Source organism: Schistocerca americana, chromosome 10 (assembly GCF_021461395.2).
Source record: "Schistocerca americana isolate TAMUIC-IGC-003095 chromosome 10, iqSchAmer2.1, whole genome shotgun sequence".
NCBI classification, from domain to species: Eukaryota; Metazoa; Arthropoda; class Insecta; order Orthoptera; family Acrididae; genus Schistocerca; species Schistocerca americana.
Genome location: NC_060128.1, coordinates 145432699 through 145458731, shown reverse-complemented (window position 1 = coordinate 145458731; position 26033 = coordinate 145432699). Strand labels below are relative to the sequence as shown.

The following is a 26033-nucleotide window of genomic DNA, read 5'->3' as shown; positions in this document are numbered from 1 at the left end:
GTGGATCAAAACAAAATGTCCAGACATTCTGTGACCAAAATAGTACTGAAACAGAGGATGACAGACTAAAAGGCCGAAATACTAAATGTCTTTTTCCAAAACTGTTTCACAGAGAAAGACTGCACTGTAGTTCCTTCTCTAGACTGTCGCACAGATGACAAAATGATAGATATGGAAATAGATGACAGACGGATAGAAAAACAATTAAAATCGCTCAAAAGAGGAACGGCCGCTGGACCTGATGGGATACCAGTTCGATTTTACACAGAGTACGCGAAGGAACTTGGCCCCCTTCTTGCACCGGCGTCCCGTAGTTCTCTGGAAGAGCGTAGCGTCCCAAAGGATTGGAAAAGGGCACAGGTCATCCCCGTTTTCAGGAAGGGACGTCGAACAGATGTGCAGAATTATAGACCTATATATCTAACGTTGATCAGTTTTAGAAATTTGGCACACGTATTATGTTCGAGTATAATGACTTTTCTGGAGACTAGAAATCTACTCTGTAGGAATCAGCACGGGTTTCGAAAAAGACGATCGTGTGAAACCCAGCTCGCGCTATTCGTCCACGAGACACAGAGGGCCATAGGCACGGGTTCCCAGGTAGATGCCGTGTTTCTTGACTTCCGCAAGGCGTTTGATACAGTTCCCCATAGTTGTTTAATGAACAAAGTAAGAGCATATGGACTATCAGAGCAATTGTGTGATTGGACTGAAGAGTTCCTAGATAACAGAACGTAGCAAGTCATTCTCAATGGAGAGAAGTCTTCCAAAGTAAGAGTGATTTCAGGTGTGCCGCAGGGGAGTGTCGTAGGACCGTTGCTATTCACAATATACATAAATGACCTTGGTTGTAACAATGGAAAATTGTACTGAAATGCAGGAGGATCTGCAACGAATTGACGCATGGTGCAGGGAATGGCAATTGAATCTCAATGTAGACACGTGTAATGTGCTATGAATACATAGAAAGAAAGATCCTTTATCATTTAGCTACAATATAGTAGGTCAGCAACTGGAAGCAGTTAATTCCATAAATTATCTGGTAGTAGGCATCAGGAGTGATTTAAAATGGAATGACCTTATAAAATTAATCGTCGGTAAAGCAGATGCCGGACTGAGATTGATTGGAAGAATCCTAAGGAAATGAAGTCATAAACAAAGGAAGTAGGTTACAGTACACTTGTTCGCCCACTGCTTGAATACTGCTCACCGGTGTGGGATCCGTACGAGATGGGGTTGATAGAAGAGACAGAGAAGATCCAACGGCGAGCAGCGCGCTTCGTTACAGGATCATTTAGTAATATCGAAAGCGTTACGGAGATGATAGATAAACTCCAGTGGAAGACTCTGCAGGAGAGACGCTCAGTAGCTCGGTACGGGCTTTTGTTGAAGTTTCGAGAACATACCTTCACCGGGGAGTCAAGTAGTATATTGCGCCCTCCCACGTATATCTCGCGAAGAGACCATGAAGATAAAATCAGAGAGATTAGAGCCCACACAGAGGCATACCGACAATCTTTCTTTCCACGAACAATTCGAGACTGGAATAGAAGGGAAAACCGGTGGAGGAACTCAAGGTGCCCTCCGCCACACACCGTCAGGTGGCTTGCGAAGTATGGGTGTAGATGTAGTGGTAGCATCCGCGTATACGGGCCCTCCCGGTAAGGCCGTCGCATCGAACGCAGATTACGTTGAAAAATAGAGTTTTGTAACAGAAAGAGTGAGGAATAATAGGGTGTGTTGGAATCCCTATAAAACCAACCTGCTTTCAGAAAGAGATTGTTGCATTACTTATTAACGCCTTCCGTACTTGCTGTATCACTGATGAACTAGTTGCTGTCACGTTTCTGGAGTAACCGCGTTACACGCAACAGCAACGCCTTTCGTAGTCGTTGGCGCCTTCTTGTAGGCCACACGCTATACACGACCGCATAGGAAGAAGTCTAGCGGCGTCCGCTCAGGCTCTCGTGCAGCATGCCTCAGGTTGGGACTGCCTGATCACGCCAACCGGTTTGCAAATACGTACGCGCCGTCTTTATCCATTTATTACGACTGGAAAGTTACGGGGACGACATATGTATACGACACTGGAACCACATCATTTAGAGTTCTCAGTGGCACATTTTTAACAAAAAATTATGTACTTTTCCTTCTTCAATGACAGAATGACAGACCACGTGCTGTCCGATTATGCTACAGCACAAACTCGTACCTGAACACTTGACGAAGTGAATGTGTGTTTTCCGTGGACCAGTAGTGCTAAATCATCTGCAAAAGGCAAAAACTTATCAAACATTCTCAAATATCTAAAAACATAAATTTTCTCGGTCCCCTCCCCGCTCTCTCTCTCTCTCTCTCTCTCTCTCTCTCTCTCTCTCTCTCTCTCTCGATATATATATATATATATATATATATATATATATATATATATATATATATATATCTCCACCCCACAGCAGACACACTGCACTAGTTCTCACGAAACTCTCACATTTAGCGCCACATTAAACATAAGACGAACCACGAACAAGTGAGCAGCGACAAAACCATAGCACCTCTCAATGAGTATCGAGACAGAAGTGTGCGCTCAGATCACAAATACGTGTGAAGTGAATTTGTGAACGAAATTTTATAACTAAGTGTCAAAACAGTATACTCAATAGCAGTAGAAAGAGAGAGCGACGAGAATACGCCACAGGACGGAAAATTTACGTAGAGCAACATGCATGACAAGTACCCATCAAATAGTACTCCAGGATTGCACAAAGAAATTTTCTTCATGACTGCTTTGCAGACGACATGCTATCAAAGACGATAAGAAATGGCACAAATGGTTCAAATGGCTCTGAGCACTATGGGACTTAACATCTGAGGTCCTCAGTCCCCTAGAGCTTAGAACTACTTAAACCTAACTAACCTAAGGACATCACACACCGTAGCGGTCGCGCGGTTCCAGACTGTAGCGCCTAGAACCGCCCGGCCACCCCGGCCGACAAATGAGATTCATTAGAATTATGAATCGAACAACTATAAAGAACAAAATCAGGAATCAGTCGAACAGAAAAGCAGCTGGTATTGAGGTTCGTGTTACTAGTATCATAAAGAAACACAGGCTTCAGTGGTATGGGAACATAATGAGAATGAACAGCCAAAGACCTGCCAAGAGGTATTTCAGCCTGAGCCTCGTAGGAAGAAGACCACGGGAAAGACCAAGAAAACGCTGGAGAGAGACTATAAGATCAGATATGGAGGAGGAAGGATACAAAAAATGATTATCACTTAAAAGTCGCCATTCGCCTTACAATATATTAAAACTACTATATCATCCCTCCTCGCCCCCCTGCCCCCCTCCTCAAGAAACTATCGTATGGGTGCTCTTGCTGCCAGCTAATGCTTCGCAGAATTCTTATAATTACAACTTGCACCTTTAGGCTGCACTGTTTTCAAGTTCACTGTTAACTCTCTGCTCCGTATTGTCGCATCGAATTAGTATACTCCTGTAGACATACATCCTAAAGAACAGATTCGCAAAAGCGGGCTATGGTAGCATCTACCCGAGCAATTCGTAGCAATGAATTTCATACGCGAATGTGTTGAACCATGACGAGGGTTTAGATCTCCACAAATCGTGAAAACCTCTCATTTCACGTCTGCGTTCGCGGTGAAATTACTATTTCGAGTCTTCGCTGCCTGGTATTCCAACGCACACGTCATCCATCTTATTAATTACCACATGTTTTGTAAACAATGTGCTCATTCGGCACTTGTCCTTTATTTTTAGGCGCAGAGTTTTATCTCTGACTGACTCTGCTGTGCCGACTGTCTTATCTGTGACGCATGAGCGTCTTACTCTACAGTGTAACATAGTGTCAAGTGGTTTTAATTCAGTTACCGACTCACCTTGAACATGTCTGTGCGGTTGAGAGCCGAAATATTGGAAGAACTGTGGCTGCTCTGGATGCACGCCAGACAGGTAATGGGACAGAACAACGCGTCCTCAAAAACACCATCAGAAACTTTTATAAGGCGTCCAAGATAATCATATCTAGTTAGTTGCCACCAACACTACGTTTCTGTCAAGTAAATCGAGCATTAGAGAAGAATAATAAAGAGAATTGCACGACTTCTTCTAAGGTCTATTCAACTGTAGCCGGCCTGTATGGCCGAGCGGTTCTAGCCGCTTCAGTCTGGAACCGCGCGACCGCTACGGTCGCAGGTTCGAGTCCTGCCACGGGCATGGATGTGTGTGATGTCCTTAGGTTAGTTAGGTTTAAGTAGTTCTAAGTTCTACGGGACTGATGACCACAGCAGTTAAGTCCCATAGTGCTCAGAGCCATCTGAACCAACCATCTTGTCCATTACTGCTACAAGCAAGAGTGGTGATGGGGCACTTCCTTGTAGGACACTTCTCTTTGTTTCAAACCATTACCATCATCCGTTGCCTATCTGGACACAGCTGTAGCACTTTTGGTATAGCACCTTGACTTTATCGATTGGGTGCTTTGGCGTCTTCAGGTCTTCCAGACATTCCCATATTTTGTTTCGAGTGACACTGTCATACGCTTTTTCAATGTCCACAAATAGAATCACAAGATTTCTTCCATATTCCCAGTACTTTTCTGTCAGCATTCTTTTAAGTAGCCATAAAAAAATTCTGGTTCCGACCTTGTTCAAAACTTACATAATGCCAATTTTTAAATCACTTTCTTGAAACAAAAAGACCTGACTACACTATATTTTTTTCCTTTTCCTGAGAGCTAAGGGGGGATGGGGGGGGGGGGGGGAGTTGCCTTCCCTGCCCTCGGCAGACAGATTGATACACAGAAATAAAATGCAGCAAATTTCTGTCGGTTAGTCATTTTCTGTATATTTCCATCTGCCAGTAGTTCTGTGTCCGTTCGGTCTATCCCCGAGTTTGATTTGGTCCTATGACGTTTTATCAGTGGTTAATTTTCAGACCAGTAAATGTGCATTATAAGACCCCGTTAAGAAGTGATTATACCAGCTGCCGTGGTGCGTAACGCATAGCGCGTGGACTCTGCCTACGATCGGGCGGCAATGCTTGTGGTAGGTCATGCACAGCAGCGCACGCAGCTGCGTCTGTTGACAACCCGGCGCAGTGAGTCGGACAGCTCGAGGTGAGCTCCGTGACGTCACAGCACTAGGCACGCACACAAGGCCGCTCTGGGGAGGGCGCCTCCAGTCTTATACCACAGCCTCCTGCTTCTTTCCATTGCGTGGCAGTGCCACACGGCGGTCACATTTCGTCTTCTTATAAAAACAAAACTTATCCACAACAAGTATTCCTGAGGGGCGTCCATAGAGACTAATATCATTAAATTATTAAGAGCATAGCTCGCATTCACACCAACATAACTTATAACTGAGCCGGCCAGTGTGGCCGAGCGGTTCTAGGCACTTCAGTCTGGAACCGCGCGACTGCTACGGTCGCAGGTTCGAATCCTGTCTCGGGCATGGATGTGTGTGATGTCCTTAGGTTAGTTAGGTTTAAGTACTTCTAAGTTCTAGGGGACTGATGACCTCAGAGGTTATGTCCCATAGTGGTCAGAGCCATTTTTTTTTTTTTGTAAATTTGATTCGAAAAGTACTTGAAGTGAAGTGAAGTGAAGCGCAGCTGGACAGCAAGAATCTCTTTAGCGCGCAATCCTCGCAACGATAGTAGTTGTGAATCTTTGAGTATCGACTCTAAAAAAAATTGATTTATTAAAAAAAGAGAACTGTTTATCTGTATCTCGTGGAAAGAGGACGTGTTGCCAGGCCGTCGCTCAGAACGTATTGTTACATATAATGAAAATTGATGTTTTTGTAATAAAACCGAATAAAGTATGCGTAAGAGTTGCCAAACATTCATGTATACAAACTTTCTGGAAATGAAGAATAGAAGCCGGCCGTCGTGGCCGTGCGGTTCTAGGCGCTTCAGTCTGGAACCGCGCGACTGCTACGGCCGCAGGTTCGAATCCTGCCTCGGACATGGATGCGTGTGATGTCCTTAGGTTGGTTAGGTTTAAGTAGTTCTAAGCTCTAGGGGACTGATTACCTCAGATGTTAAGTCCCATAGTGCTCAGAGCTATTTTTGAACTTATAACCGAATACAACGTACCACACTGGTCTAAAGGAAGTCGGACGAATAATTTTATACCGCGCACCTATGAGCCGTAAAGTCGGGAAACTACACTACTGGCTATTAAAATTGCTAAAGCCCATATCAATGATGTTTTGTTGAATGGTTCGCACGCTGACACTTGTTGATGACCCAACATTGACATCTGCAGCAAGAGTTGCGATTCTGTCACGTTGAACGATTCTCTTCAGTCTTCGTTGGTCCCGTTCGTGCAGGATCTTTTTCCAGCTGCAGCGATGTCGGAGATTTGGTGTTTTACCGGATTCCTGATATTCACGGTACAGTCGAGAAATGGTCGTACGGGAAAATCCGCACTTCATCGCTACCTCGGAGATGCTGTGTCACATTGCTCGTGCGCCAACTAAACTCACTTAAATCTTGATAACCTGCCATTGTAGCAGTAATAACCGATCTAACAACTGCGCCAGACGCTTGTTGTCTTATATAGGCGTTGCCGACCGCATCCTGCCTGTTTACATATCTCTATATTTGAATACGCATGCCTACACCAGTTTCTTTGGCACTTTAATGTAAATATAAACTTGGGCTTCCGTGGTCATGGTTGTTGTGGACTGGCAGGAGAGCCAACACTGGGTTACTAGAAGAAGCCGAAAGGCACGCGTTTTAGCTCACGCAGGCTGGCGTGAGGTCTGGAACAGGACAGGGAAATTAGAATTTAGAAAAAACGGACGTAGCTGGTGGAATACTTAACTTTAATCCATAAATGGTGAACGTCGGTCTTGACGGTACATTATTACAGTATCAATAGTAACTGGTACTGGCGCTTTGTTAGGTCGTAGCAAATGACGTAGCTGAAGGCTATGCTAACTATCGTCTCGGCAAATGAGAGCGTATTTTGTCAGTGAACCATCGCTAGCAAAGTCGGCTGTACAACTGGGGCGAGTGCTAGGAAGTCTCTCTAGACCTGCCGTGTGGCGGCGCTCGGTCTGCAATCACTGATAGTGGCGACACGCGGATCCGACGTATACCAACGGACCGCGGCCGATTTAAAGGCTACCACCTAGCAAGTGTGGTGCCTGGCGGTGACACCACAATGGTCACAGTCAATAAAATTATTCTGTATTTGTGAGCGCATTGTCAGCACGTAAAACTATCGACGTATGAGTCACTGTTGCAAGTGACCTGCTTTTTACTGCCGAATGAGAAAACTTTGTTTCTTATATACCTGCAGGCGTGGCTGTCATCTAATTATTAGAAATAATTAATGCAACCCTTCCGCAAATTGCTGCAGATTTAAGTGCTGGGCCATCAACAAGTGGGAGCGTGCGAAGTATTCAACGAAGAATCATCGATATGCGCTTTCGGAGCCGGAAAAAAAGGCTTTACGCCGCGCCTGGGCCAGTCAACACCGACATTGGACTGTTAATGACAGGAAACATGTTGCCTGGTCGGACGAGTCTCGTTTCAAAATTGTATCGAACGGATGGACGTGTAGAAGTATGCAGATATGGAGACAACCTAATGTATCTATGGACCCTGCATGTCAGCAGGGGACTGTTCAAGCTGGTAGAGGCTCTGTAATTGTGTGGGGCGTGTGCAGTTGGGACCCCCTGATACAGGTGACACGTACGTAAGAATCCTGTCTGATCATCTGTAGCCATTCATGTCCATTGCGCATTCCGTCGGTCTTCGGCAATTCCAGCAGGACAATGCGACAACGCACACGTCCGAAACTGAGACAGAGTGGCTCCAGGAACACTCTTCTGAGTTTAAACGCTTCCACTGGCCACCAAATTCCACAGACATGAACATTATTGGGCATATCTGGGATGCCTTCCAACGTGCTGTTCGTAAGAAATCTCCACCCCTTCGTACTTTTACGGATTTATGGACAGCCTTGCTCGATTCAAGGTGTCAGTTCCCTCCAGCACTACTTCAGACATTGGTCGAGTCCATGCCATGTCGTGTTGGGTCACTTCTGCGTGCTCGCGGAGGCCCTGAACGATATTAGGCAGGCGTACCAGTTTCTTTGGCTCTTCAGTGTATGCCTGTGACCTATGTAAACACAGTTAACTTACGAATTTTTCTACGTGTTAAATACGTGTATATGTAAAAGAAAAAAGTTTTCTTGCGACGTGATACTAGTCATACGCAAATCGAAAAATGAATATATAAATAAATTTTTAAAACTTACGTGATGTGCATGAAATGCAGCCACATATGAAGGCAGCTTACAGCAGGAATTGCAGAAATCGTCGACGTTTGCAGAGAGCACCGAAGTCCCAAGGCCCGGACATAACAGCGGCGCGCAGCGGTGCTTACAAGGGAACCTCCCCATCGCACTCCCCTCAGATTTAGTTATAAGTTGGCACGGTGGATAGGCCTTGAAAAATTGAACTCAGATCAATCGAGAAAACAGGAAGAAGTTGTGTGGGACTATGAAAAAAAAAAGCAAAATATACAAACTGAATAGTCCATGCGCAAGATAGGCAAAGTCAAGGAGAACGTGAGTTCAGGAGCGCCGTGGTCCCGCGTTTAGCGTCAGCAGCTGCAAACCGAGAGGTCCCTGGTTCAAGTCTCCCCTCGTTTGAAAATTTTAATTTTTTATTTTCAGACAATTATCAAAGTTCAGGTACTTACACATAATCAACTTCGCTCTTCAAAATTCCAAAACATGTTCAGATTTGCTTGAACATATGCAGGATTTGACGGTCTACACACGGAAAAATTTGAAAACCTTAAAAACATGTGTTTTGACATAGCACAGGGAAAACTGTGCGACTGTGAAACTGTTGCATTCATTTGTTGCAGTTTATGTGACAAACTCTTATGTTTTCATCACTTTTTTGGGAGTGATTATCACACCCACAAGAAAACCTAAATCGGGCAAGGTAGAAGAATCTTTTTACCCATTCGCCAAGTGTACAACTTAGGTGGATCGACAACATATTCCTGTCATATGACGCACATGCCGTCACCAGTGTCGTATAGAATATATCAGACGTGTTTTCCTGCGTAGGAATCGGTTGACCTATGACCTTGCGATCAAATGTTTTCGGTTCCCGTAGGAGAGGCACGTCCTTTCGTCTACTAACTGCACGGTTTTGCGGTGCTGTCGCAAAACAGACACTAAACTTATTACAGTGAACAGAGACGTCAATGAACGAACGGACAGATCATAACTTTGCGAAAACAAAGAATGTAAACTTTTCACTCGAGGGAAGACTTGAACCAAGGACCTCTCGTTTCGCAGTTGCTCACGCTAACCACGGGACCACGGCGCTCCTAAGCTCAGACTATCCCTGATGTTGCCTATCTTGCCCATGGACTACTCCGTTTGTAGATTTTGCTTATTTTTTTCATAGTCCCACACAACTTCTTCCTGTTTTCTCGATTGATCTGTGTTCAGTTTTTCAAGGCCTATCCACTGTGCCAACTTATAACTAAATCTGAGGGGGGTGCGATGGGGAGGTTCCCTTGTTAGCATGCAGAGCAAAGAAAATTAACTGACAGTTAAGTGGGATGTGTGTTTAGGGACGGAGAACTCAGCGAAACCTTCGAGAAAACCACAGGTAGGCAATTCAGGGCTGTGAAGCGAGGGCCGTAAAAGTCAGCAAATCAGTGAAAGTGTCTGCATTTGTCGTAACTTGTCCCAGTCAATACCTGTTATGCTAACGAGCGCAATTGCTGACTTATTGAGCTCAAGGTAATTTCTTAAGGCGAACGGTCAAAGCTAGGTAAGTTAATTAGTATCCGCGACTTGTTTCGATAGGCGCGATATTCATTTATAGTTGCTGAGTGAAACCTGAACTATCATACCGACAGCGCTAGATGGTTTCCATCATTCCGGTAAGAAAAAATGGTTCAAATGGCTCTATGCACTATGCGACTTAACTTCTGAGGTCATCAGTCGCCTAGAACTTAGAACTAATTAAACCTAACTAACCTAAGGACATCACACACATCCATGCCCGAGACAGGATTCGAACCTGCGACCGTAGTGGTCACGCGGTTCCAGACTGAAGCGCCTAGAACCGCACGGCCACACCGGCTGGCCATTTCGGTAAGACAATAAGATAAGCTACTCTTGTCGTCTTCCAAATGAAGGCTGGTTTGAAGCAGTTCTCCACGCACCTCTATCCTCTGCAAACCTCGTCATTTCTGCCTAAGTACCGCAACCTACATCCATGTGTACCGGCATTCTGTATTCAGACCTTGGTCTCAACCTTAGTCCTTACCACCCACACTTTCGTACAATACGAAATTTGCTATCCTTAGAATTCTCTAGTTATGACCCATCAACTTATCGCTACTTTCAGTCAAATTATTTATTTTCTCCCCAATTAGTTTCAATACCTCCTCATTGCGCTCTAGTTCACACCATAGTCCATGTGCGACGACAGTAAGCTGATTTCATGTGTATTTTTTGACATCAGTAAGGGTCGGCCCTTATATTAGCACACGTTTCAAAACAGGTATCCTTCGACGTACTTTAATCGCATGTATTCTAAAACTATGAAACAGACGGCGTAATTTATTGGTTTTAAGATGTTAAACAGTCTGTTAGTTGTATCGACTTTTCCATCTTTTTTGCATAAGAGGTGCGACAAAGTAATGAGACAGATGTGAAAAAATGTCGCTTACCGTTTTAGTCAAGTTTAGTGTCGTTTCCTTCAAAGTAGTTCACTCCTGACTGCACACACATTTTCCAGCGCTTCTGCCATTGATGATAACATTTATGGAACTCATCTTCTGTAATATCCTCCAAGACCCTCGTCACAGCTTTTTGGACATCTTGTGTTGTTTCAAAATGGTGTCCCTTGACCACCGTTTTGACTCTTGGAAATAGAAAAAAGTTACACAGAGCGATATCTGGTGAATAAGGTGGCTGTGGTAGTACTGAAACTTGTTTTGAGGTTAAAGATTGCTATACTGACAGGGCAGTATCGGATGCCGCATTATCGTGATGCAGAATCCGATTATAAGCAATGTTGGCACAGACACAAAGAACTCTTTTACGAAGTCTTTCTAAAATTCCTTTGTAGTAATACTGGTTAACTGTTTGTCCAGGAGCCACCCACTCTTTATGAACATTTCCCTTGGAATCAAAGAAGCACACAAACATACATGGTCACCCACTGCTGTCTGCATCTTCAACATTTTTTTATGCCTTCACCAAACATTTTATGCCAACGCAAAACCTGGGCTCTTGACATAACCTCCTCTCTAAAAGACTTCTCAAGCTTACCGTAAGTGGTCGTCGCGTTTTCGCCCAATTAAACACAAAAAGAAATGGCATACTGTTGCGCAATATTATGCGGTTCCATTTCCGTGACGAGACACACAAACACGTGTTAATTTATTACAGCACAACTCACGACTGAGCAGTTGCATTGATGCGTTGCTTGGACTAGAAGAAGCTTATAGACCAAGGTCAGAGATATTATGCCTACGCAAGCCTGCAGGGTTCCCACATCTTGCAAAGAAAATCAGTCTCATTACTTTATTGTTGCACCTCGTAGATTTGGAGATGGTCACCGCTGACCAAAACCTTAAATCTGAGAACAAGACATTTGTCCTAACAGACTGAAAGAAAAGACATCCGTTTCGAATTAAGGAGCTGTTTTGTAGATAATACTGTGGGGGACCTGTGCCAATTACATGTAACACGAACAAATTTAAATAGTGTAAGTACCTCATCAGAAGAAATTCTGAGTAATTGTAAGTTGAGCTTGTGACAATAAAGAGCTTATAGTGTGAAGGGAGCGAAGAATTACCTGTCACGTGCTTAGTGTTGACGTTTGAATGTGGAAAGCGGTGCATTTCTGAAAACGGCGCGACAGACTACGATACAGTAGGAGTAGAGTTGCGCTCTATTAAAATTACAAAAAATGGTTCAAATGGCTCTGAGCACTATGGGACTTACCATCTGAGGTCATCAGTCGCCTAGAACGTAGAACTACTTATACCTAACTAACCTAAAGACATCACACACATCCATGCCCGAGGCAGGGTTCGAACCTGCGACCGTAGCGGTCGCGCGGTTCCAGACTGTAGCGCCTAGAACCGCTCAGCCACCCCGGCCGCCTTAAAACTACAGCTCAATAGTTTTGGTACACTACGTAAATGACGTAGTAACTGGTGGGATTGCCGGCAGGATTGAGAAAGAAACATACATCAATGTTTAAGGGACAAAATGGGCCCATATAACTTCCTTCTCTTTTCGTTTTTTACATATAAAGAGAACCGCACATCAATCAATGTTAGTCCATTGTATACTTTCTATCCACACAGAATATAAACAGCATTTTGTAAGTGATGATAATTAGTTGATCGGGAAAATTCTGTTCTTTTATGTAACCAAAGAAATTACTTTTGATGCAAGTTCATTTTACATTCACAAGCATTATATGTATTCTTACTTTTTTGCATGCAATAGAACATTATTCTTCTTGATCAAAGACTATAGTTTCTTATTAATCATAAATGCGAAAGTTGCCTACGATTAACAGAAACATGTTTTATTTAAGAACGACGAAGTATGGAAGCGATGTTTGATATATTTTTGCCTTGTGGTTTTTTTATTTTACCCTTCTGCCGAGGAAATTGCGTCCTCTGACGCTGTATGATGAATCTGTATTATTTCCTTTATTTTTACTACAAGAGCCCTGTGTTTCACGTTACAAATCAACACTTCAAATGGTTCAATGGCTTTGAGCACTATGGGACGTAACATCTGAGGTCATCAGTCCCCTAGAAAAATGGTTCAAATGGCTCTGAGCACTATGGGACACAACTGCTGTGGTCATAAGTCCCCTAGAACTTGGAACTACTTAAACCTAACTAACCTAAGGACATCACACATATCCATGCCCGAGGCAGAATTCGAGCCTGCGACCGTAGCGGTCGTGCGTTTCCAGACTGTAGCGCCTTTAAACGCTCGGCCACTCCGGCCGACCAGTCCCCTAGAACTTAGAACTACTTAAACCTAACTAACCTAAGGACATCATACACATCCATGCCTGAGGCAGGATTCGAACCTGCGACCGTAGCGAATCAATAATTCTTGAATAAAATCTCAAAAACTGAAAATTTCAGGTTATAAATACTCAGTTTCTAGATGATTCACCACTTCCGGCTTTTAGGGGCATCTAATAAGGCACTGACCGCATAAATAAAGAAAGCAATCATTGCGAGGTAACGCCTGATAAGTATGCAACACATCTAACTTACAAGTAACACGGGTATAGCGTTAGCTGACCAAAGCTAGTAGGAAAACTGCCTTAGGCTACAGCAGCCTACGGTAGTTTTCAACTCCAGGTAGGAGGCTCCGCGCAGTTCCGAAGCAGCCTGCAGCGGGCGGGATCAACATTCCCTGCCCTCCGTTCTGTTTTGCCTCTGGCGGTGGAGGTCTCTGGGGACCGCTAATGACGCGTCCTTGTGTGGAACGCTGCGCTATGGAGACCACTTTCACCAGACGACCTCACGACGGAGCTAGACTCTACAGCTACTACTACAATGAGGAGACAAAAGGCATGGGATATCTTCTAATATCGTGTCGGATCATCTTTTGCCCGCCGTAGTGTAACAACTCGACGTGGAATGGACTGAACAAGTTGTTGGAACTATTGAGAACTACTGAGTCATTTCGCTCTATAGCTATCCACAATTGCGAAAGTATTGCCGATGCAGGATTTTTTGCACGAACTGACCTTTCGATAATGTCCCATAAATGTTCGGTGGGATTCATGTCGGGCGATCTGTGTGGCTAAATCATTCGCTCGAATTGACCAGAACGTTCTTCAAATCAGTCGCAAAAAACTGTCACCCGGTGACATGGCACACCATCATCCATAAAATTTACATCGTTGCTTGGGAACAAATGGTCTCCGAGTACCCGAACGTAACAATTCCCAGTCAGTGATCAATTTTACCAGAGCACCCAGTCAAGTCCACGTAAATACACGCAACACCACTATGGAGGCACCACCAATTTGCACAGTGTGTTTTCGAGAACCTGGGTCCAGCCGGCCGGTGTGGCCGAGCGGTTCTAGGCACTTCACTACTGAACAGCGCGACTGCTACGGTCGCAGGTTCGAATCCTGCCTCAGGCACGGATGTGTCTGATGTCCTTAGGTTAGTTAGGTTTAAGTAGTTCTAAGTTCTAGGGGACTGATGACCTCAGATGTTAAGTCACATAGTGCTCACAAGGGAACCTCCCCATCGCACCCCCCTCAGATTTAGTTATAAGTTGGCACAGTGGATAGGCCTTGGAAAACTGAACACAGATCAACTGAGAAAACAGGAAGAAGTTGTGTGGAACTGTGAAAAAATAAGCAAAATATACAAACTGAGTAGTTCAAAGGAAGATAGGCAACATTAAGGACGATGGGAACGCAGGAGCGCCGTGGTCTCGTGGTAACGTGAGCAACTGCGGAACGAAAGGTCCTTGGTTCAAATCTTCCATCGAGTGAAAACTTTAATTTTTTATTTTCAGTTTATGTGACAAACTCTTATGTTTTCATCACTTGTTTGGGAGTGATTATCACATCCACAAGAATCTTTTTACCCATTCGCCAAGTGTACAAGTTAGGTGCATCGACAACATATTCCTGTCATGTGACGCACATGCCGTCACCAGTGTCGTATAGAATATATCAGATGTGTTTTCCTGTGTAGGAATCGGTTGACCTATGACCTTGCGATCAAATGTTTTCTGTTCCCATTGGAGAGGCACGTCCTTTCGTCTACTAATCGCACGGTTTTGCGATGCGGTCGCAAAACACAGACACTAAACTTATTCCAGTGAACAGAGATGTCAATGAACGAACGGACAGATAATAACTATGCAAAAATAAAGAAAGTAAGATTTTCAGTCGAGGGAAGACTTGAACCAAGGACCTCTCGTTCTGCAGCTGCTCACGCTACCACGGGACCACGGCGCTCCTAGGCTTACATTTTCCATTATATTGCTTATGTGGCCCATGGACTACTAAGTTTATATATTTTGCTTATTTTTTCACAGTTCCACACAACTTCTTCCTGTTTTCTCAATTGATCTGTGTTCAGTTTATCAAGGTCTATCCACTGTGCCAACTTACAACTAAATCTGAGGGGGGTGCGATGGGGAGGTTCCCTTGTCAGACCCATGTCGGCAAAAGTGAACAATTAGTTGCACTGGGACATATACTTTCCAATCACTCATCATTGCAAACGATATACTTGAATGGATTCGCGTTTTTCCTAGACAAAGTCCCCAATCTCGAAACTTCCGTGAACTCATAATGCCTAAAAAAGTTAAGAGTGGTAAACATTAAGGAAAAATGGGCCTAAAATTTCAGTTTTGTGTAACAACTATATACTTTCCGTTACACTGTTAAAAGCAGTAGTACAAAGTCAAATTTACCTTACAGTTCAAAATTGCTCTGAACACTATGGGACTTAATATCTGAGGTCATCAGTCCCCCCTTATACCTAACTAACATAAGGACAGCACACACGTCCATGTCCGAGGCAGGATTCGGACCTGCGACCGTAGCGGTCGCGCGGTTCCAGACTGAAGCGTCTAGAACCGCTCGGCCACTCCGGCCGGCTACCTTATAGTAACACAGATAAACATACTTTCACTGTCAATGGTCTCTACATTGTCACTACAGGGGGTTCCGAAACTATTCGTTCAAAGTAATACAGAAGGTAGAATGCAGTAAAAAAATGTATTTAGTTACAGTGCGTATGATTGCTGACGGCAGTTTCTGATGCTTTTGTTGATTTACACAGAAGGTAGTTTAGCACACTAATTATAGCAGTTGCGCTCATGTGAGCTGCTCGAATGCGAGATTTTGGCCATGTATGCGCCCAGTGCGTCGTCTCCGTTCGATGGTTCCTTGCACGTCCGCAATGGTCGCCTTCATTTAGAGCCAGGGCAGGGGCTCTGGTCTGCTTAAGAGAACTTTGCTGCGTGTGTTCCACCGCATCGCCTATCCTACCCTCTTGGGTCTGTTGGGTCGCCTGCCGATTTGTGCCTTGGCCTGACTTGGAGCCGCTCTGTCATTTTATTGTAATTTTCAGGTTATGGTGTGTCTCGGCACGACTTTCAATGTAAATTATTAATATTTAATGTTTTCAGGAATTGTGGCAACGTCCTTGCCGCAGTGGATACACCGATTCCCGTGAGATCACCGATGTTAAGCGTTGTCGGGCGTGGCCGGCACTTGGATGGGTGACCATCCAGGCCGCCATGCGCTGTTGCCATTTTTCGGGGTGCACTCAGCCTCGTGATGCCAATTGAGGAGCTACTCGACAGAATAGTAGCGGCTTCGGTCAAGAATACCATCAAAACGACCTGGAGAGCGGTGTGTTGACCCCACGCCCCTCCTATCTGCATCCTCAACTGAGGATGACCCGGCGGTCGGATGGTCCCGGTAAGCCACTCTTGGCCTGAAGATGGAGTGCTTTTTTTCCAGGAATCGTATTTTTCTAAAAAATTAATATCTAAATTCTTACACTTCTGGTGTTTCACATTTAATGACTTTTTTTGAGGGTGAAAGCTCAAGTTTAATCTTTAATGTGTCCGTTTAGTTGAGCCTTGTAATGTTAATTAATAAATTGTTTTAAAGAGAACTTGATAACAAATATGTTCAATAGTTTTACCGAGCGAGGTGGCGCAGTGGTTAGCACACAGGACACGCATTCGGGAGGACGATGTTTCAATCTCGCGTCCGGATATCCTGATTTAGGTTTCCCGTGATTTCCCTAAATCGCTACAGGCGAATGCTGGGATGGTTCCTTTGAAAGGGCACGCTGGCCGAAGTGGCCGAGCGGTTCTAGGCGCTACAGTCGCAGGTTCGAATCCTGCCCCGGGCATGGATGTGTGTGAAGTTCTTAGGTTAGTTAGGTATAAGTAGTTCTAAGTTCTAGGGGACTGATGACCTCAGATGTTAAGTCCCATAGTGCTCATAGCCATTTGAAACATTTTTGATAGGGTATGGACGAATTCCTTCCCTCTCCTTCCCTAATCCGATGAGACCGATGACCTCGGTGTTTGGTCTCTTCCCCCAAACAACCCCCAACCCTGGTTGATGTCTTCCTAAGATATAAGCACTTGTTGCCTGTGTCAGCCCCAGTTCACCCACAAACTTAATCGTGTATTCTTCTTGCTACACGGTCCATGCAGAATAAGAAAATTTGGTTATTCGATATCGTGGTTGCGGTTGCAACTTTAGTGGCCAGTAGTGTAAAGTAGGTTGTCTAGGCGTTACGCAACGGATCGGACCCGATAGCTAGCACGACGGCCCGTTATGGTAGACGCCGAAGAGGGTGCGTAGTGTTCTAGTTTTTAAAGGTCGCAGGACACCAGCGGAGTGCCACACACGTATATCGCCCACATAGAACAGTGACAGCGTTATGTTGCGTTATGTTGCACACTTTGTGGGCAGGTGTGAAAGAGTTATGTGCCTCGCTACGTAAACTGAAAACAAATCTGGAGGGGCAATTAAGATCAGGGAGAAGAAATGAAAATATTGGGGTTTGGCTCTAAGCACTATGGGACTTAACAGCTGAGGTCGTCAGTCCCCTATACTTAGAACTACTTAAACCTAACCATCCTAAGGACATCACACACATCCATGCCCGAGGCAGGATTCGAACGTCACCGCGGCCGGCAAAATATTGGGGTTTGTCAAAGACATTGTAACTGTCTCAAGCGGAGCACAAGACGGGGAAGAACAGTTCAGTAAAATGAATAGTGCCCGAAAAGGGTTTTAAGACCATCATCAACAGAATTAAAACAAGGAGAATGCATTGTAGTGGAATTGCACTGAGGTGATAAAAGTCATGGGATACATCCTAATATCGTGTCCGAGCTGCTTTTGCCCGGCATTTTGCAGTAACTAGACAGAGCATGGACTCCAAAACCTCCTGCAGAAATACTGACGAGGCGACCTGGGAGGTGCATCTAGTTATGAGCTCCCACTTCGCCTGCTTATAGTGTGGGTAGGCACCTGTCACACCCTAAAATTGTAAGTGCCAATGTGGCCTCATTTTTGAAATATTGCCTGTTAAGGTTTGGGCAGCTCTTTATATACAGAAAAGTTTCACTGTTGTGGCAAGGGAGCGGGTAGCCAATTGTCAAGCGAGCGAGACGCCCGTCCAGCCGACCCTGGTTCAAGACCCGTCTATGCTACTTTTGTTTCCTTTTTTTTTCAAATACCTGTTTCAATTTAAATTTAATCATGAAAATTCCGCAAGGAACTGATTAAAAAGAATTACAAGTCTCTATAAATCAAAATTACACACTGAATGTCAAATTTTGTTTCAATCTTTTGCGTTTTTTTTAATTTTATATAGTATTCCATAACGTCAATGGAGTGGCGTTTCCTGCGGGCTTGAGAGAATACAGACGCGATTGCGACGAAAATGAATGCGCATTCGTACAATGTTCGTGGTGTCGAAAGTACAAATGGTTTGATTGTTTTTATAACATGTATCATCCGTCGGAATTTACTCGTCAAAATTTGGGAAATATCGATTAACTTTCCATTAAATGAAACATATTTTTAATCCCTCATTCGTTGGTATTTTTTAAAATATTCCCTACCTCAACGGAACAAAATTAAAAATACAACGAAAAAAATTGATTGATAAAATATTTCAAGAGATTACATTACGGTTAATTTCCTGTTTTAGGAATTTAGGAAACTGACCGAGTAAAGAACTACTTTGTTGTTGTTGTGGTCTTCAGTCCTGAGACTGGTTTGATGCAGCTCTCCATGCTACTCTATCCTGTGCAAGCTGCTTCATCTCCCAGTACCTACTGCAGCCTACATCCTTCTGAATCTGCTTAGTGTATTCATCTCTTGGTCTTGCTCTACGATTTTTACCCTCCACGCTGCCGTCCAATATTAATTAAGTGATACCTTGATGCCTCAGAATATGCCCTACCAACAGATCCCTTCTTCTGGTCAAGTTGTGCCACAAATTTCTCTTCTCCTCAATTCTATTCAATACCTCCTCATTAGTTATGTGATCTGCCCATCTAATCTTCAGCATTTTTCTGTAGCACCACATTTCAAAAGCTTCTTTTCTCTTGTCGAAACTATCTATCGTTCATGTTTCACTTTCGTACATGGCCACACTCCATACAAATAATTTCAGAAAAGACTTCCTGACACTTAAATCTATGCTCGGTTTTAACAAATTTCTCTTCTTCAGAAACGCTTTCCTTGCCATTGCCAGTCTACATTTTATATTCTCCCTACTTCTGCCGTCGTCCGTTATTTTGCTCCCCAAATAGCAAAACTCCTTTACTATTTCAAGCGTCTCATTTCCTAATCCAATTCCCTCAGCATCACACGGCTTAATTCGTCTACATTCCATTATCCTCGTTTTGCTTTTGTTGATGTTCATCTTATATCCTCCTTTCAAGACACTGTCCATTCCGTTCAACTGCTCTTCCAAGTCCTTTGCTGTCTCTGACAGAATTACAATGTCAACGGCGAACCTCAAAGTTTTTATTTCTTCTCCATGGACTCTAATACCTACTCAGAATTTCTTTTGTTTCCTTTATTGCTTGCTCATTATACAGATTGAATAACATCGGGGATAGGCTACAACCCTGTCTCCCTTCCCAACCACTGCTTCCATTTCATGTCCCTCGACTCTTATAACTGCCATCTGCTTTCTGTACAAATTGTAAATAGCCTTTCGCTCACTGTATTTGACCCCTGCCACCTTCAGAATTTGAAAGAGAGTATTCCAGTCAACATTGTCAAAAGCTTTCTCTAGGTCTAAAAATGCTTAATCTATTTTCTAAGATAAGTTGTAGGGTCAGTATTGCCTCCCGTGTTCCACCATTTCTACGGAATCCAAACTGATCTTCCCCGAGGTCGTCTTCTACCAGTTTTTCCATTCGTCTGTAAAGAATTCGTGTATGTATTTTGCAGCCGTGGCTTATTAAACTGATAGTTCGGTAATTTTCACATCTGTCAACACCTGCTTTCTTTGGGATTGGAATTATTATGTTCTTCTTGAAGTCTGAGGGTACTTCGCGTGTTTCATATATCTTGCTCACCAGATGGTAGAGTTTTGTTAGGCGTCACGATTAACCACATTATTACGATACGCACTTATCTACTGCGGAATATGCGAACAAACATAGTTTTATACTTAAGAGGACTTAGAAATCTAATCTTCGAAGGTACGTTTTTTTTTTTTTTTTTAGAACTGCGACGTACTGCTTTAGGAAACTGACCGAGTAAAAAATTACTTGTAGACTTTGATACATGCCGTAATCTAGCCCTTTGCTTCCGGGAGAAATACGTCGTCTTTTCTAGAGATGTTTTCCAGTTACACATTCAAATTGAGTATACGAACCTATACGATCCTAGCAGCATCGAGATTGAAACTTCCTGGCAGATTAAAACGGTGTGCCAGACCGAGACTCGAACTCGGGACCTTTGCCTTTCGCGACCAAGTGCTGTACCGACTGAGCTACCCAAGCACGACTGACGCCCCGTTTCATATCACCGCACACACCGCTGCAGAGTGAAAATCTGATTCTAGCATCGAGATTGTATGTAAGTACGAAGAACTTCGAGGACGACAGACTGTGGAGTTCCCTTGTAAGCAGACAACACATGCGCTTGCCACGGTGGGAAGGCTAGTGAAGTGTGGGAGCTGACCTGCCACACTCCTGGAAGAGGCCGTGCGAGATGGAGGTGAGGCTGTCGTTGAGCCGCGCCGTCGGCCGCCCCTCCAGCCACAGCAGCAGGTTCTCCAGCAGCATGAACGCCACGAAGTACGGCCACGCCTGCAACACAGCACCGCGCAACACGCCCGTCACTCCACTGCGCCCGCTCCGAACAATCACACACTGGCACGGCAGCTCTGAGTCACATCGCTCTCTTAACATCTACATCTACATCTACATCTACATCTACGTTTATACTCCGCAAGCCATCCAACGGTGTGTGGCGGAGGGCACTTTACGTACCACTGTCATTACCTCCCTTTCCGGTTCCAGTCGCGTATGGTTCGTGGGAAGAACGACTGCCGGAAATCCTCCGTGCGCGCTCGAATCTCTCTAATTTCACATTCGTGATCTCCTCGGGAGGTATAAGTAGGGGGAAGCAATATATTCGATACCTCATCCAGAAACGCACCCTCTCGAAACCTGGCGAGCAAGCTACACCGCGATGCAGAGCGCCTCTCTTGCAGAGTCTGCCACTTGAGTTTGCTAAACATCTGCGTAACGCTATCACGGTTACCAAATTACCCTGTGACGAAACGCGCCGCTCTTCTTTGAATCTTCCGTCAACCCGATCTGGTACGGATCCCACACTGATGAGCAATACTCAAGTATAGGTCGAACGAGTGTTGTGTAAGCCACCTCCTTTGTTGATGGACTACATTTTCTAACGACTCTCCCAATGAATCTCAACCTGGCACCCGCCTTACCAACAATTAATTTTATATGATCATTCCACTTCAAATCGTTCCGCACGCATACTCCCAGATATTTTGCAGAAGTAACTGCTACCGGTGTTTGTTCCGCTATCATATAATCATAGAATAAAGGATCCTTCTTTCTATGTATTCGCAATACATTACATTTGTCTATGTTAAGGGTCTGTTGCCACTCCCTGCACCAAGTGCTTATCTGCTGCAGATCTTCCTGCATTTCGCTACAATTTTCTAATGCTGCAACTTTTCTGTATACTACAGCATCATCCGCGAAAAGCCGCTTGGAACTTCCGACACTATCTACTAGGTCATATATATATATATATATATATATATATATATATATATATATATATATATATATATATATATATATATATAGTGAATAGCAGTGGTCCCATAACATTCCCCTGTGGCACGCCAGAGGTTACTTTAACGTCTGTAGACGTTTCTCTATTGATAACAACATACTGTGTTCTGTTTGCTAAAAACTCTTCAATCCAGCCACACAGCTGGTCTGATATTCCGTAGGCTCTTACTTTGTTTATCAGGCGACAGTGCGGAACTGTGTCGAACGCCTTCCGGAAGTCAAGGAAAATAGCATCTACCTGGGAGCCTGTATCTAATATTTTCTGGGTCTCATGAACAAATAAAGCGAGTTGGGTCTCACACGATCGCTGTTTCCGGAATCCATGTTGACTCCTACAGAGTAGATTCTGGGTTTCCAAAAACGACATGATACGCGAGCAAAAAACATGTTCTAAAATTCTACAACAGATCGACGTGTTGCCTGGAGTAAAAATTGTGTACCTTCTCGTGCAGACTGATACCGAGTGGTTGCAACTAAAGTGCAGCCACTCACAGAGGTCCAATGTGGGCGGTAAACATCGTACGGGAACGAAACTTGGTACGTATTCTACTGCGTTACTTCTACATCGACGCGATTGCTCTGCTATTCACAATAAAGTGCCTGGCAGAGGTTTGGATGAACCACCTTCAAGCTGTCTCTCTACCGTTACACTCTCGAACGGCACGCGGGAAAAACGAGCACTTAAATTTTTCTGTGAGAGCCCCGATTTCTTTTATTTTATGGTGATGATCATTTCTCCCATGTAGGTGGGTGCCAACAGAATGTTTTCGCAATCCGAGGAGAAAACTGGTGATTGAAATTTCATGATAACATCCCGTCGCAACGAAAAACGCCTTTGTTTTAATGATTGCAACTCCACGTATCATGTCTGGGTCACTATGTCCCCTATTCCGCGATAATACGAAACGAGCTGCCCTTCTTTGTACTTTTTCGATGTCATCCGTCAGTCCCCCCTGATGCGGATCCCACACCGCACAACAATACTCCAGAATAGGGCGGACAAGCGTGGTGTAAGCAATCTCTTTAGTAGGCCTGTTGCACCTTCTAAGTGTTGTGCCAATGAATCGTAGTCCTTGGTTTGCTCTACCCACAATATTATCTATGTGATCGTTCCAATTTAGGTTATTTGTAATTGTAATCCCTAAGTATTTAGTTGGATTTACAGCCTTCAGATTTGTGTGACTTATCGCGTAATCTAAATTTACCTGATTTCTTTTAGTACTCATGTGAATAACTTCACACTTTTCCTTATTCAGTGCAAACTGCCGCTTTTCACAACATACAGATATCTTATCTAAATCATTTTGCAAGGAAATTGCGTTAGTGAAAAACCGATTTACGCTGGAGAAACATTTGTTGAATTTTGGCCACCAGATGCATAGCTGGAGCTGTGAATGTAAGAAAGACGTGTAGAAATGTTTCCATATGTAATGGATCAGGGATGGTACGCAGGCAGCACAGGTCAAACAACTGAGAAAGGCATCATGTTGATTTTATTATTAAACTGCCGCTTACATAATTTGTTCAATATGAGCGCTAGAGACGTCGACGAGATGGTGTACAACGCCAGACTGGCGCCTGGTGGCCAAAAGTGGAACTGAATTTTCTTTCCATTATAGATCTGTTCCGCATCAACACTTGAGTATACCTACCAAGTTTCTCTGCCATACGTTAATTCGAACCCACTCTGGACCTCCAGAGTAGCTGCACCTTACTGAAACCACGTGGAAGTGCGTTTATATAGATCCTTTCCATGACTAAGCCGCTGAGCCAATTGGGTAACGGATGGAGTTCGGAAATTGTGATGTAAGTAATGTACACGGTGGAAGAAATCAAACTGGACCAGAAAACCTGTCATGCAAATTAAGTTAGGGAACCCAAGTTACAGCATTCCTGCCGAGGCAGACGATGTAAGTTGGCTGTTTACCTTAACGTGCAGGTTACGTTTTATGGCCCAGTTCTATTTTGTCCACCGTGTGTGACATTCATGGAGATACAAATAATGATTCTCACGTCTTTTATTATGCCTGAGGGTGGGCTAGTATTTGATTGAAACTCATAGCCCTGGTGCAGTGACGCATAGCTACCGTGCCAATTCATGGTTTATCAAAATTATTTTATAGCTATCGATGACCACCACCTTCATATCGTCTGCTTCTATTGACAAAAAAATGGTTAAAATGGCTCTGAGCACTATGGAACTTAACTGTTGAGGTCATCAGCCCCCTAGAACTTAGAACTACTTAAACCTAACTAACCTAAGGACATCACACAAATCCATGCCCGAGGCAGGATTCGAAGCTGGGACCGTAGCTGTCGCGCGGTCCGAGACTGTACTTCTGTTGACACCGAACACTTCACGAGCACAGGCCATGCCATGTCTATAGTAACAAGTTGCATCCAATATTCCACTAGGACGCTGGGAAGTGAGTGAGCGTATTGTAATTTTTAACTAATTCGCAACTGGGTAATTTTATTGCTGTTTGGGATCTCTATGACGTAGGATTAAAGGAAGACATCGAAGTATTTCAGAGGCATGCTGCTACATTTGTCACTCGTTCGTTCAGTCAACGTAGGAGTATTACAGAAATGCTCCGTGAACTCAGCAAGGAATGCCTCGTGGGAAGGCGAAGTTCTTATCGCGAAGCAGTATTTAGGAAATTTAGAGAACCGGTATTGGCAGCTGACTCCAGAACGATTCTGCTGCCAAGAAGTCACGATGGGTGTGCAGCAGGTAATGCAACACTTCTTTCTCAACCAATTTTTCATGAAGTTCCGCTAGGTGGCATTGTTATACGTAGCCTTCAAAATGAGATCTGTAACGGGGGCGCGTCCCTAGTAGAGAGCTGTCATTGAGTTCCTTTTGGCGGAAACCACAGTTTCGGAAATATTCATAGGCGCTTGCAGAAAGTCTCCAGAGATCTGACAGTTAAAGTTTGTAACGGGAATTTCTGAATACCCTGTATAAAATGCTTTATTTGTGGAGAAAAGGATCCTGTGCTTAGACCTTCTGGAGGGGGGGGGGGGAGGGGGGAAGAGACAGGGGTGTTTATGAAATGTAGATTTCTTAAAACGTTTTTAACGCATTTCAGAACATTTGTACTGGTAAAAACGTTCTATAGTTCCATTTCTCAAAATCTGCAGTTCTGATTTTCTTCTCTTCTTACCGGTACCTCTGATGGAAAGAAGCGCAGAGATGTGGTTCGATAGAAATATATATTTGTTACCGGTACAAATGTCATATTAATACTTCTAAATGCTCTGAAAAGCGTTAAAAACGTTTTAAGATAGTTTGAAAAATACGCCTCCCTTACCTTCTACCCCCCTCTCCTCCCCTCTCCTGAAGGTCACAGTACACCTATTTCTTTTGTACAAATAAATTACTAACGCACACGCGCGCCCGCATTTGCCTCGAGCGATTTAGGGGTAATCACGGAAAATAACCGGACGCGGGTTTGAACTGTCGTCATCCCGAATGCGAGTCTATTGTGCTAACCACTGCGCTACACCAAGTGTTCAAATGTGTGTGAAATCTTATGGGACTTAACTGCTAAGGTCATCAGTCCCTAAGCTTAGACACTACTTAACCTAAATTATCCTAAGTACAAACACACACACCCGTGCCCGAGGGAGGACTCGAACCTCCGCCGCCACCAGCCGCACAGTCCATGATTGCAGTGCCTTAGACTGCTCAGCTAATCCTGCGCGGAAACACAGTCTCTCACGATATCTTATTTAGTTTACACTGTCGGTTTTTCTTCTTCTTCTTCTGCTTTTACGGCCTCATTGGACCACTTCAGTCAATCATTTCTGGTCCTCTTCTTTGGTATTTTCCCCTTCCGAGTGGCCCAGTATCTCTTCATTCGTTCCGATGCTTTTCGTCGTTCCTTATCTGTAAATACCCTTTTCATTGTATGTCGTTTGTCAATTTTTGGTTTAAATCTTATTTCTGTGTCCCTCAACTTCTTTAAATTTGGCGCTTTGTTCTGCAAATCATCCAGAGTTATTTCCAGTTCTTCCACATCCTCTCTTATTTCCTTAAGCCATCCTCCTTGTTGTTTCAAATTCCAGAGTTTCTCAATAATTTTCCTTGATAGTCTG

General features: G+C 44.0%; 1 protein-coding gene across 1 annotated transcript in view; it reads right to left on the bottom strand.

Annotated features, from left to right (window-relative positions):
- LOC124552455 (alkylglycerol monooxygenase-like) overlaps positions 1 to 26033 on the bottom strand; it is a 201760-nt gene that overhangs the window by 69492 nt on the left and 106235 nt on the right. The window contains exon 2 of the mRNA XM_047126732.1: positions 20782 to 20909. Coding sequence (XP_046982688.1) covers positions 20782 to 20909 — 128 coding nt within the window. The remainder of the gene's footprint in view (positions 1 to 20781; positions 20910 to 26033) is intronic.